Here is a 13,500-nt window from a genome sequence, read left to right as displayed (position 1 = left end):
AAGAGCACCAAAATAGCTTTGATTTACAGAAACATAAGGGCAAATATTACGTGATAAAGGTCTAATCTAGGGGCAAAATAAATTTACTAATAGAACATTTGTTGCAAATCCCCGATTTCCAATAATACTTCGATTTCTATTATCAATATACTGGTTTTCTTCTTCTTTGATCCTGGTAGGGTCCTTCTTCCTCTTTATCCTTCAAGAAGCCTAGGATGACAAGAAAAACAAAAAAGAAGAATGCCCAATGGCCTCCACCACCCCCACCTGCCCAACGGCCTTCACCACCATCACCCCCACCCCCACCCCAACCCCCATCCCCACCCCCACGCCACCACACGCTGCCATCATCATCACGAGGGGGAAACCCAGCCCCACCATCGTCGAGATCAGGAGATTTCACCTTCTCTGCATTCAACCCAGACATATCAGCATCAAATGATACTCTGCACAGGATCTTTATAGAATATAAGCATGGCTGCTCATTTTTTGGTGGATAAAATTGCTGAAAAATGTGCAGAGCGGCATTGTGCATCGCTTTTAAGAAACGAAACGATGGCTTTTAATAACACTGCTTTCTAAAACAACAGGACGGGTTGCAGACACCACTAACCATAAGCATAACAGTGAAAACAGCTACAACGTAAAACATAGATTGTTTTATATCCGTTCCTTTTGTTCCACCAGTTTCTGCAAAGAACATGAAAAAATTACCTGGTGCAACTGTAATGGTTGAATTTTCCCTTGTAAGAGTCTGCATCTGCCCTTTAGTTGCACATCTGGCACTCTGTATTAAATGCAAAATTAAAGGTTGAACAGGGAATACTAGTGGCAATAAATGTTACTAGAATGATGCAGGAAATGGAAAACCAAAAACTAAATGCAAGCAGTAGTAATCGTAGCAGCAGCATCAAGAACATCAATATAGATAAGCGATGAGGTCCTAATTCCCATTGTTTCTTTTTTAGATTAAAAGTTTGTGAGATCCTATTTCCAATTGTCTGTAACTAGAAATGCATTACACTACCACTTTCAAGTAACAAACAAGTATATATTTCCACATTTTACCAATCCATATCTATAAACAACGAGTGCAAATAGAGAGGCTAATCAACTTGAGTTCAGGGTGCTTGTTTTAGTGAGTGCAGTTGTTTACAATATACTGACTGCAGAATCCTGCTTGGCATGCTGAAGGAGACATAGTCCAATGTGATAACTTATGCCATGAGCAGCGACTTGCACTAGCATTCTGAAGCTCTGAAGCTTCTCACAGCAAACGTCGCACAAAATAAGACATGACAAGTACGAATGATCCACTAGAATAATTAGGGGTATGTAACTAAACAGGGCAATGCTAGCAGTTGCACAAACAGTAGTACCCAAAGAAATGTTACCAGAGCAGCAACACATATTATGGAAGCACTCTTTTCTTGAACAGGACATATCAAGTGTCTTCCATTGTTAATAAATTGAGACTGCATGCCAAGCGGCTGGAGGCCAACAGATACTATTGGCTTGAATTGCTTCAGGCATTCAGCCTCTGCTCTCACTGTGACAACAACATCCAACGATTAACAACATAGATAGCACGAGCTGTAGGGTGAGCAACAAATCTTCAAATGGTTTTGCCAACGAGGGATTTTAAAGTATCAAATCTTTTGATGACATCGTTGTCAAACCTTAAACATAAATGTTCGATTCAGTTACTTCAAAACCTAACACCATCACATCAAGTAAACCAGAAAATTCAACACTGCTTTAGAGAAGCAAATACTGTGGCAGATGTTCTAGCAAAAACTGGGAGCAACTTATTAGATGGTACTACTGTCTTGTTTGATGAATGGAAAGACCTCCCTAAGAAGGCTAGAGGATGCTCCAGAATGGATCAAAATCAAATTCCTAATTTCAGAATTAGGGAAAAACACAAGAATGGAACTTACTGAAGCTATGTTTCTACACATCGGTAATAGGGAATTGTGCTCCCTCTTTTTTTGGAAGCTTAATTGTTTATTCCTGGTCAATCCGACACTAGGATCAACTTATTTATTTGGTGATCAATATGGGAATGATCTTACATCATGTAAGTTTTTGCTAACTTTACGGTTAGGAATACCTAACTTACTTGTTGTAGAAGGAGAGGTAAGGTTTTATGTCCCCCGCCTCCATGTATTTCCTTTTTGGATTCTAATATACAGGTTGGGGTCAGCCTAAACCCGCGTGATGGTGAGATTAAAAAAAAAAAAAAAGGTAAACCAGAAAATCAAAGACGAGCTTTTTTATTTTTAAGTGTTTCTTTTGACAAGTAAACTCAAAGACAAAAGCTTTTGACTTAGGGCAAAGGATGCATCTTAGACTTCCAAGGAGTTGAACAACACCAAAATTCAAGAAAGCTAGATGATAAATCATAAACACTTTTACTGATTTGTAGTAACAAAGTATTTCAACATGTTGGTCAGTGCAAATTTATGTTTTCATGGAGAGAGAAAGAGAGTGCTAAAACAGTCAAAAGTTAACAGCAACTGCAATATTACAAAAGGATCATTACTTCATGTTACGTTCTGATGTAATTCCTACAGCACTTACGTAGCGATGGCTATTCGGATATTCTCACATCTAATGCGGCAAAAGCTTCTCAGCGAGATAACAACAAGAGAAGCTGATATCTAATATATTAATGTTTGACATGATCAAAGGAGATGAAAGTTTTCACAGTGTGCTCCTAATTACATGGAAAATGGTGGTACTTATTAAAAGGAATCAGTCAAGGAATATACACAAACATACCTATTGGCAAAGTAGGTGCACTCATAGTGGTACTGGCAGTTAACATCTTTTTGAAAAAAATTTGAGTCTCCCTGAGATTGAACTCCTATTAGAATCCTGAAATACTAAAGGAAGAGTAGATTAAGTATGCAATCGACAACAAAAACAAAAAAGTCAACAACTACACCTCAATCCCAAATAAGTTGGGAGAGGCCAAATGAATCTATTAATCATGTTTCTCCATTTAAGCTCAACTCATGTCATCGTCACACCAAATAGAATAATGAGGGAAAAACAAGTTTATAATATATATAAACCATAGTAGAATAATCATTATAGAAAAGCAAGAGGACCAAAAACGAGGTACTAACAAGACTTAAACCTATTCCCGCCTATAGCAATCTTTTTCCTCCATTATGCCATATCTTTAGCTAAGTCTGCATTGATTCCGAGAAATTGTAGGTCTTTTGACACAACTTCTTTCCGTGTGATTTTAGGTCTACCTCGTCCCCTTTTAACACCTTAACTTACCATGATTTCACACCTACGGACCGGTACATTTGGAGGTCAACTCAGGACATGATCAACCCATCTCAAACAACCTTCTCTTATTTTATCGTCAGTGCTTGCTACTTGCACCATTTGGCGAATGACATTTTTAAATCTTATCTAATCTTGTATGACAACACATCCATCTTAGCCTTCGCATCTCCGCAACACTCATCTTTTGAATATATTGAACTTAAGCAACCTAACATTCACTACCATATAGCAGTATCGATCTTATAACTGTTCTATATAACTTGCCTTTCACTTTAGTAGGCATCCTTCTATCACGTAACTCTCCGGGTAGCACTTCTCCTTTTCAACCATCCGGTTTTAATTTTATGAGTAATATCTTCATCTATCATTCCACTCTCTTGAAACCAAATTCTCACGTTTTTGCACAAGCACAGCGACACCATGAACCGAATCGCTTCTTCCTGCAAATCGAATGACCTTTCTTGCCTCTGGTAGGCAAAACAGGACTACCAACGAAAGGATGTCAATGTCCAATATCAGCTTTACTCTTAGATCAGACGTCGCATGTATTCTGTTCTATAACAAAATATACACCATCCAAGTATTCCTTCTTAAGGACGAGGATCATAATGGCTCTTTTTGGATCGGACTCTATTCTCTAATACCTTAACAAATCCAAAAACAAGACAGTGGAATCTGCTAAGATATTTTCCAAATTGCTTTTCTTAAATACATAAGATACTATTTATTTAATAAAAAAATTACAGTTAATTGAAGCTTTGTTTAGGGTGCTTAATTTAGTCTGACTCTGACGTTTTTTATAGTTAATTCGGCGCTCACCTTCTGATACAGAGAACAACGGTTGCCAAGTTTCTGAAGCTGCTCGATTAGAATCTCATGTGAAATAAAAAATTAGAAGAGAATGATATAATATATATATATATATATATATATATATATATAGAGAGAGAGAGACCAATATGACCAATATGAGCACGTGGACGATTGCTAGCTTCCATGATTAAAATAAACATTAATTCTCGAGTCCGACTTTATCCGCCCTTGGAATCATTTTTTAAAGGAAATTTTACCTAAAAGCCAAATGCCATATTTATATTTTCTATAATTATTTTTTATATTTTATAGCAAAATAGATATTTATGATATATACTATCATTGAGGAATGAAATACTTATGTTTTTCCTCTCTTTCTTTCTTTCAATTAATATAAGATTATCTCTCAGATTTTTTCTTCTTTCTTTCTCTCTCTCTTCCTTCTCTCGCTCTTCGAGCAACTCAAGCCCTAGTATTGATGGCCGACGAGAAAGAAGAATCTCTCTCTTTTCGAGCAACTCAAGATACACGCCTTAGTATTGATGGTCGACGAGACATTAGAATATAGTATATAAGGCAGCCAGGAAACAGAAAAGAGTGAATTTTTCAAACGGAAATGAGCAATGTGATGAACTCTTATCATAAATTTATTGTATGGATCCGACGAACTTTCTTCTCTTCTTGGCTGGAAAACGCCATCTCTGACAAACTTTCTTCTCTTCTTTGTTATTTAGTCAAATACAATGATACAAGTACATTGTATTTCGTACAAATTCACTCAAACATATTGTATTTTTATATAAATATATTTTTTTGCCTATATTTATGTATTTTCAAAGATCTGTATTTTTTTAATACAGTTGAATACATCTGTATTCATGCATACCGTATGTCCTGTATTCATGCATACTACAGTATGTATGGATACAGAATATAAATATTGAAATACACTAAATACAAACATTAAAATAGAATAAAATATAGTAGTGAATACATCTAATTTTAAAATATAATAAAATACAGTAAAATACACTGAATACAAATATAAATACAGTGAATACAACCAATGAAATACTGAATACAACTGTAATGACATGTATTAGGAATAACTAAAATACTGCCAATACAAATATATTTGAATATACTGAATATAAAATAGCGAATACAGTAAATACAAACATTGAATCTAATGAATGCAACAATAAAAAAAATTAAAAACACTAAATAGAAAAGTTAAATACAACTGAAAAATTATTCTAATTAATTGGGTTGATAATGGGGCATGTTAGAATTGATTTTGTTGAGTTATATTAGGAGTGTATCACGCTAATTGATATAATTTTTGTTATTAGATAGCTGACCATATCTATTTTTAAGGTGATTGTCGTTACTATATTCATGAATACACGATGCAAATACATGTGAATACATGCATGTATAGCCGGACTGCCCTGATTTTAGGCATTTTTGCTATTGTACTCATGAATACAGTAACACGAATACAACGAATACACTACTGTAACAACTATATAGTAACTATAGGAAGTAATTATGTATATGGTAGCTATAGGAAGTTAATAGCCACTAAACAATAGTGGTTTATGAAAATTCTTTTTTTTTAAAAAAAATCCGTTCTTTGAATGCCAAAGGCGAAATAAAATTTTCCGTCACTATGATTTTTATGTGAGTTAGTGAAAATTCTATGATTTTTGTACGATAAAAATAAAGTTATATGACGTTGGTGAAAAACAATTCATAATTATATGACCATTTGTCAAATTTACCCTATATTCTTCTATCTAATTAATTTTGCAAACAAGGGAGGTAAGCGTAATATCGTAAACCACGAGAGATGTCAGTGTGATGGAGCAAAATATGAGGGGAGGTCTCGAGGTCTCTGAAATTATCTCTTTTTTATACGGAAAAGGGCCAACAATACCCCTAACGTATTGAAAATGGCTCAAAAATACCATCCGTTAACCTTTTGGTCCACAAATGCCCCTAACATTTATTTTTGGGCTCAAACTTACCCCTATATCTAATAAAACTAACCTAATTAATTTTTTAACTTTAACTTCGCCATGTGGCATTTTCTTAACCCGCCACATGTATTATTTTGTATTAAATAAAACTCACATGTATCTTTTAAAATACCCAACGACCCTGACCTGCTCCTATATATTTGGATGGTCGACTAAAAATAATTATATTCGCTAGTTTTTTTTATATATATATATATATATATATATATATAAATATGTATATTATACATTAATATTTTAATATATATTTTACATGATATTATTTTTAGTAGAAATTATACGATGTACTTTTTCCTTCAAATTTTGCAGATCTTAACAAGTTTAACAAATATAAATTTTAATTTGCAAACATAAAAATGATAATGTTCTATTTATATGACCTTCTAAAGGAGAAGCAAAGAAACATATGGAAAAAAAATTCTTTAAAACCTTTAATTATATACATATCCAGCTGCTTAGCACATTAATGGATTTCACTTGATCTTTTCAATGAGAACTAATAGTGTTTTAATATATAATAATAGAGCTAAAATATTAGCAAAAACTGCCGTACTATTGTCATATTTGCTTAATAAATTCGAGTTATATATCATAATTAATAGGGATAACTTGAATTAGTTGATACATATTTTTAATTGATGCATATTTTTAATGGATTGGTGAAAATGATTTGAAACGAGTAAGTAATACTGTGGGTATAACATGAAAAAAGAAATTATCTTCTCTTGATATGCTAAAAGTGACAAGTAAAAATAAAAATCTATTTTATTAGAATACTGGACAAGTAAAAGTGAGCGGAAGACGTAATATTTTTCAAGAAAAAATATGGACTTTAATCCGCTTTAATTGCCAACCAAATTAGTTGGTGCCAATAGTACTTCGGTAGGTCTATTAATGGAAGTACCGTTTGAATCAAGAGCCTAGAGGGGTAAATTTCTAGGCTAAATTTAGCCAAGGAAATACGACTCGTTCGATTTGCTCTGGCTTGAGTGTGTTTGGCTGAATATCTATTTATTTGTGGGTCTTTTCGGTACAGCAAAAATTAGTTTATTTAAGAGTTTGAGCCAATTTGAACGGCATATATAGTACAAATTGACCTATAAAAAAACTTATCAAAATATAAAAAATATTATTTTCTTCAATTTGATTTGTTTGATGTTCTACTACTACTACTAATAATAATAATAAATAAGTAAAAATTTAGTAGATTGATTTGATGAAAAATGAAAAATGATTATGAGCTGAATGCTTTGCCAATGAGTAATGTAATTCAATTCAATTTAACTCACCTAAAGTAGCTCAACTGTTCAAACTTTACATGCAATATAAGTTATTTCAAGATTTTGATATAAAAATAATACTATAATTTTAACTAATACTTTTTAATAAAATACTAAATATATTAACCTAAACCCGAACCAAATGGGCCCTTAGTTGGCCCAAAATGTCATTACCGGTCTTAGGAAAAGTCAAACCAATTAAAACAGAAGCATATCAATATCATAGAAATGATCGTCCATGTCATCGTTAAATAAGGGTGGCATGTGGGCCGGACCCGGTCTTAAGTGGGCCAGTCATAGACGGGCCGGTCCTAAGCGGTTCCGGACTTCGCGGGCTTCTTGTTGGAACCGGTCCGGGATCGGGACCACGAACTAACGGTCCCGTATTAAGTGGGTTGGTCCCGGGCCTAAGCGGGCCCAAACGGTCCTAAGCGGGCCCAACGGATACTTTTTATTTTTTAAATTATTTTTATACAAGTTAGAGAAAAAAAATGGTAATAAAAATATCTAAGGCAATTCCTAGTAAATTATATTATAGAATTGTCACCTAAATTTTTTAATTCAAATTTAAAGACAAAAATATTGTAAAGAGATATTCAAAGCAATGCGTTATAATATATATACTATACTATACTATATATACATCTTAAGATATATAAGCTATATTCGATTTACTATATATACATCTTAAGATTTATACATTAATATTCGATTTATATATTATATATACATCTTATAATATATATATATATATATATATATATTAAGATGTATATATAGTATATCGTAAGATGTATACTATCGAATATGATTATAAACTTTTCTAATATAATGCACAAAGTGAGGGTTAGAAGGAAAACTATAGGGTAAGCACATAACAGTAACCATTTTTGCCAATTCTTCCCAATATTTTTTTGGATCATAATATAAAATACCACCGGTAACAGTATTAGTTCCCGGTTGAAATTGATTTGACCCGGTACTAAGGTCAGCCTGACTAGGTGCACTTGTCCCCTCGGCCAAAGCTTTCATACGAAAATATCTAGCTTTATCTCGAGGGTGTAGCAATATGTGTCTAGTCAAACTTCCCGTCCCTCCCCCTGACTTCCAACATATTTAAAAACTAACTCTTTGCCACAAGTTTTACACTTAGCCCTATTTTTTTCTCTTAGTTGAGTAAAAAATGGCCAAACAAAAGATGTTTCTGCCCCGTTTAGAAGGTTGTCTAGAAAAAGTAGGGGCAATAACATGAGGGTCAGACGGGGGATTATTTGGATTATTATTAGTTAGGTTAATTTCAGGAGCAGGACTAGTGGCTGTATCGTCATCCGGTTGCGTTTCATCAAAATCTATTTCTTCATCATCATTTTCATCAATAGTTGAATTACCATAAAGAGCATTCATATATTAATGGTTTAATTGTTCACATGATGCAATATTATGGCAAAATTGACTCTCGATAAATTGTAATAAACTATTATCGCTATCAAGAATAGGAGGTGTAGGACGGGTAACAGGTTTGGGCCGGGGAGCCGGGGGAAGTGGAGGAGGAATAGATTGACCACTAGATTCACTACTATTGGATTTTTCCTTATTTTTACTAAATATTTTTTTAAAGAATAAGCCATCTTAATTAATCAAGCAAAGTAAATAAAACAAACAAAACTATAATATTAAAACTTAAGAGTTGGAACGAGTTTACCGAATTGACGAACAACTTGTTGAAAAATAATTATCGTTGAAGACTTGAAGACTTCAATTCACCAACTTCATAATTTTGCACAAATTGTAACAATTAAGTAAGCAATTATAGAAGAATATTAGAGAGAGATTGATGATTTTGTGAGAAAAATAAAAGAATGATAGGGTATTTATAGTTAAAAATAGGAAAAAAGTGTAATTATAAAAAGTTTGGGGTTAAAACAAAATTTGGGGGGTTAAATGGCTATTGTGCAAATAGCCAACAACTATTTTGGCAGACCAAACGGCTAGTTTTTAAATGGCCAAACGGTCAAATTTTTTTTTTTAAAAAAAATTATCCGTTGGGCCCGGATAGGACAGCTTGAACCGGCCCACTTCTCAACCGGTCCCGGTCCCAAATGGTCCTGGTCTCGCGGGCCTCGTTTATGAGATCGGCCCACTATCCGGCCTACCACCCCACGGTCCCGGTCCTATCCGGACCGTTTAGGCCCACCGCCCATGTGGATTGCGGTGCTGGGCCGGTCCCGGTCCCGCGTTTTGAGATTCTTGCGGAAGTCTTTGAAAATCACAATTGGATAATCCAATCCAATACGATATCCATATATATTTCTACTATCCTACGCCTGTGTGTTTACTGTTCTCACCAATATAATTAAACTTGCGCTCACTGCGCACTTTATCATTAACCACTGCTCAGCGGCCGGCAACGAGCTTCCATACTTGCTGAAAGCATTTATTTTAAGCTTTGTGAATTCCGACGTCTGCGAGGTGATTGATCAATTCTAGAAACTTCCGTAAAAATTTAAGCTTTTTGAGTTTTGATTTTCTCTTTTTATTTTTAATTTTCTAAGTGATGATTGTGGTGAATTTTTGTTAGATTTAGAAATGGGGAAGAAACAAGTGATGTTACCGGCGAGTGAAGTTGACTTGACAGCGGTGAAGTACATACCGGAAAATATTCAAGGTTTATTTTCCATGTGATATTATACTAGTACTAGTATTTGATTGCCCTTTTTCTTTTTGATTATAATGTGCATTATTTTTTAATTCAATTGCAGCTCCACATTTGACTGGTGTCTGATAGGAGCAAACCAGTTGTGGTATGTGAAAGAAAGAAAAGTAGATAAAACAAAAGAAAGAAAAGTCAAAAAGAAATGAAAATATGATGTAAGCGCTTACATTGGTATTCTTATGATGTATGCACTTATATCGGCATTCTTATGATGTAAGCGCTTACGTCGGCAGAGTATTCAAATGCCTATGAAAGGGGTATGCATTTTCATTTGCAAATCATCCCTCAACTTCTTCTTTCTCTCTTCAATTAATAAAGAGTTATTCTTTGTGTGGCCGTGGAATAGGCAAAAATTGCCGAACCACGTAAATATTCTCTTGTCTTGTCTTGTGCAATTTATTGCTTCTCTTTCAAATATTTTTTTCCCTTCTATTAGCCTGACACGTTTCCCAACAACTGGTATCAGAGCGAAGACAATGTAATTCTGGTAGAAAAATACGGTATCGGTGCAAGTACTATTCACAAGAATAGTGCGACACTATTGATCATCATTACTATTCACATGCACTATTCACATAAATTTTCTTGAGAAAAATGGCATCGGAAGAAGGGAAGCGGAAGAAGGGAAAGTTAAGATTGACAAGTTCAATGGCAAAAATTTTAGATTCTGAAAAATGCAAATAAAGGATTATTTGTACCAGAAAAAATTACACTTACCTCTGACCGAGGTAAAACCAGAGACTATGGCCAAAGCGGATTGGGATCTATTAGATCGCCAAGCTCTTGGTGTGATTCGTTTGACGCTAACACGAAATGTGACGTTTAACATTATTAACGAGAAGACCACTGCAGGCCTGATGAAGGCGTTATCAAATATATACGAGAAGTCATCTGCTTCAAATAAAGTCTATTTGATGCATCGATTGTTCAACTTAAAGATGACAGAAGGTGGATCTGTCACGAAACATATCAATGAGTTTAATGTAATATTAACTCAGTTGAGTTCTGTTAATATAACATTCGATGACGAAGTCAGGGCGTTGATTCTACTATCATCTCTACCGAAGAGTTGGTCTGCAACGGTAATTGCAGTTAGCAGTTCATCGGGAAATACCAAACTCAAATTGAATGATATTAGAGACTTGGTTCTAAGCGAAGATATTAGCCGAAGAGAATCAAGTGATTCCCCAGGATCTGCTTTTAATACCGAAAGCAGGGGAGAAGCAACCAAAGAGGACAAAGTCATGGTCGTGGCAGATCAAAGTCAAGGAGAAGAGGGCAATCCAAAAATCGCAAAGACATTATGTGTTGGAATTGCAATAAAAAGGGTCACTACAGTAGTCAGTGTAGAGAGCCAAAGAAGAAAAAGAACGATCAATACAAGGATGATAATTCAGCAAATGCAATTGCTGAACAAGTCGGTGATGCACTAATTTATTGTGCAGACAGTCCAGTCGAATCTTGGATTCTAGATTCAGGTGCATCCTTTCACTCTATATCATGCAAAGAATTATTGCATAATTATATTACTGGAAAATTTGGGAAGGTTTATCTAGCAGACGATGAACCTCTGGACATTGTCGGGAAATGTGAAGTTCATATAAAGACTTCACAAGGCACGCTATGGAAATTGCAAAATGTCTGACATGTTTCTGGACTCAAGAAAAATCTGATATCTATGGGTCAGATTGACAGTGAAGGGTATACAACAACATTCGGTAACGGATCGTGGAAGATAACCAAATGAAATTTGGTTGTGGCACGAGGCTTCAAGAAGGGAACACTGTATGCAACTGCAATACAGAGAGATACTATAGCAACAGTTGATCATGGTCGTGATACAACATTGTAGCACCGGAGGCTCGGGCATATGAGTGAGAAGGGAATGAAGTTGTTGGCATCCAAAGAAAAGTTTCCAAATCTAAAGCATGTCGAATTAGGTTTGTGCGAAGATTGCATTTACGGGAAATAAAAGAGACTTAGTTTCTCAAAGGCGGGAAGGACGCCAAAGAAAGATAAGCTGGAACTAGTGCATACAGATGTGTGGGGACCAGCTCCTGTAACTTCTCTGGAGGGATCACACTATTATGTCACCTTAATTGATGATTCCACAAAAAAGGTATGGGTTTATTTTCTGAAAAATAAATCTGATGTGTTTGTTACCTTTAAAAGATGAAAAGCTGAAGTTAAAAACCAGACAAGTCTAAAGTTAAAATGTCTGAAGTCTGACAATGGAGGAGAATATGATAGTCAAGAGTTTAAAGCATTCTGCTCTGAGAATGAGATCAGAATGATCAAGACCATTACTGGAACACCGGAACAAAATGGCGTTGCTGAGAGGATGAACAGAACCCTGAATGAACGACCCAGAAGTATGAGAATACATTCTGGATTGACGAAGTATTTTTGGGCCGAGGCTGTTAACACGGCAACTTAGCTCATAAACAGGGGACCCTCTATACCGCTGAATTTTAAAATTCCTGAGTAGGTATGGACAGGAAAGGAGGTAACTCTCTCACATCTGATTTTTTTTGGTTGTGTTGCTTATGTGCATGTAAACTCTAATGATAGAGATAAGCTTGATAGTAAGGCCAAGAAATGTTTCTTTATTAGCTATGGTGATGATAATTTTGGTTATCGATTTTGGGATAATCAGAATAGAAAGATCCTAAGACACATGAATGTCATATTTAATGAAAATGTGATGTATAAGGACAAGCTTGAAGTAGAACCAACCAGCATCAGCAAACAGACATCTGAAACAGTTGAGCTAAAAGAAATCTCAGAAAATGAAGTGGCTAGAGGGATTACAACTGATTCTGAAATTGAAGATGAAGAACTAGAAGCCGAATCTGGATCAGAACCAGAACGGAAACCAGAGATAGAATCAAATGCAGAACCAAATCTGGAGTCAGGACTTGAATCAAATTCGGGATCAGTCACTCTTGAACCTACATTAAGGAGATCTAAAAGAGTCACAAATGCTCCAGATAGGTTAACTCTCTCTCTCCACTATTTACTTCTGACTGATGCTGGAGAACCAGAGTATTTTGTTGAAGCAATGCAGTTGATAAGCTCTGATAAGTGGAAGCTAGCCATGAAAGAAGAGATGAATTCTCTTCAAAAGAATAAAACATGGATACATATAGAGTTACCAAAAGGAAAGAAGGCATTGCAAAACTAGTGGGTGTACAGGGTCAAGGAAGAGCATGCTGGTAAGAAGAGATACAAAGCACGATTAGTAGTAAAAGGCTTTCAACAGAAGGAAGGGATTGACTATACCGAGATCTTCTCTCATGTAGTCAAATTAACTATTATCAGGTTGGTGCTAAGTATCATAGCTTCA

At 35.1% G+C, this 13,500-nt stretch overlaps 1 protein-coding gene across 1 annotated transcript; it reads right to left on the bottom strand.

Moving 5' to 3' along the window:
- Positions 1 to 142: 142 nt before the first annotated feature.
- Positions 143 to 4,180, bottom strand: LOC104094033 (protein YELLOW LEAF 1, choloroplastic-like). The gene is made up of 5 exons (XM_070191251.1): positions 4,126 to 4,180; positions 2,785 to 2,880; positions 1,395 to 1,549; positions 715 to 787; positions 143 to 408 (listed from the first exon to the last, which is right to left on the bottom strand). Exons 2-5 carry the CDS (start codon positions 2,828 to 2,830, stop codon positions 143 to 145), a joined length of 540 nt encoding a protein of 179 aa, XP_070047352.1. The 5' UTR covers positions 2,831 to 2,880; positions 4,126 to 4,180.
- Positions 4,181 to 13,500: the final 9,320 nt, after the last annotated feature.

This window comes from Nicotiana tomentosiformis, chromosome 12 (genome assembly GCF_000390325.3).
Source record: "Nicotiana tomentosiformis chromosome 12, ASM39032v3, whole genome shotgun sequence".
Classification (NCBI taxonomy): domain Eukaryota; kingdom Viridiplantae; phylum Streptophyta; class Magnoliopsida; order Solanales; family Solanaceae; genus Nicotiana; species Nicotiana tomentosiformis.
This window is presented reverse-complemented; position numbering and strand designations above follow the sequence as displayed.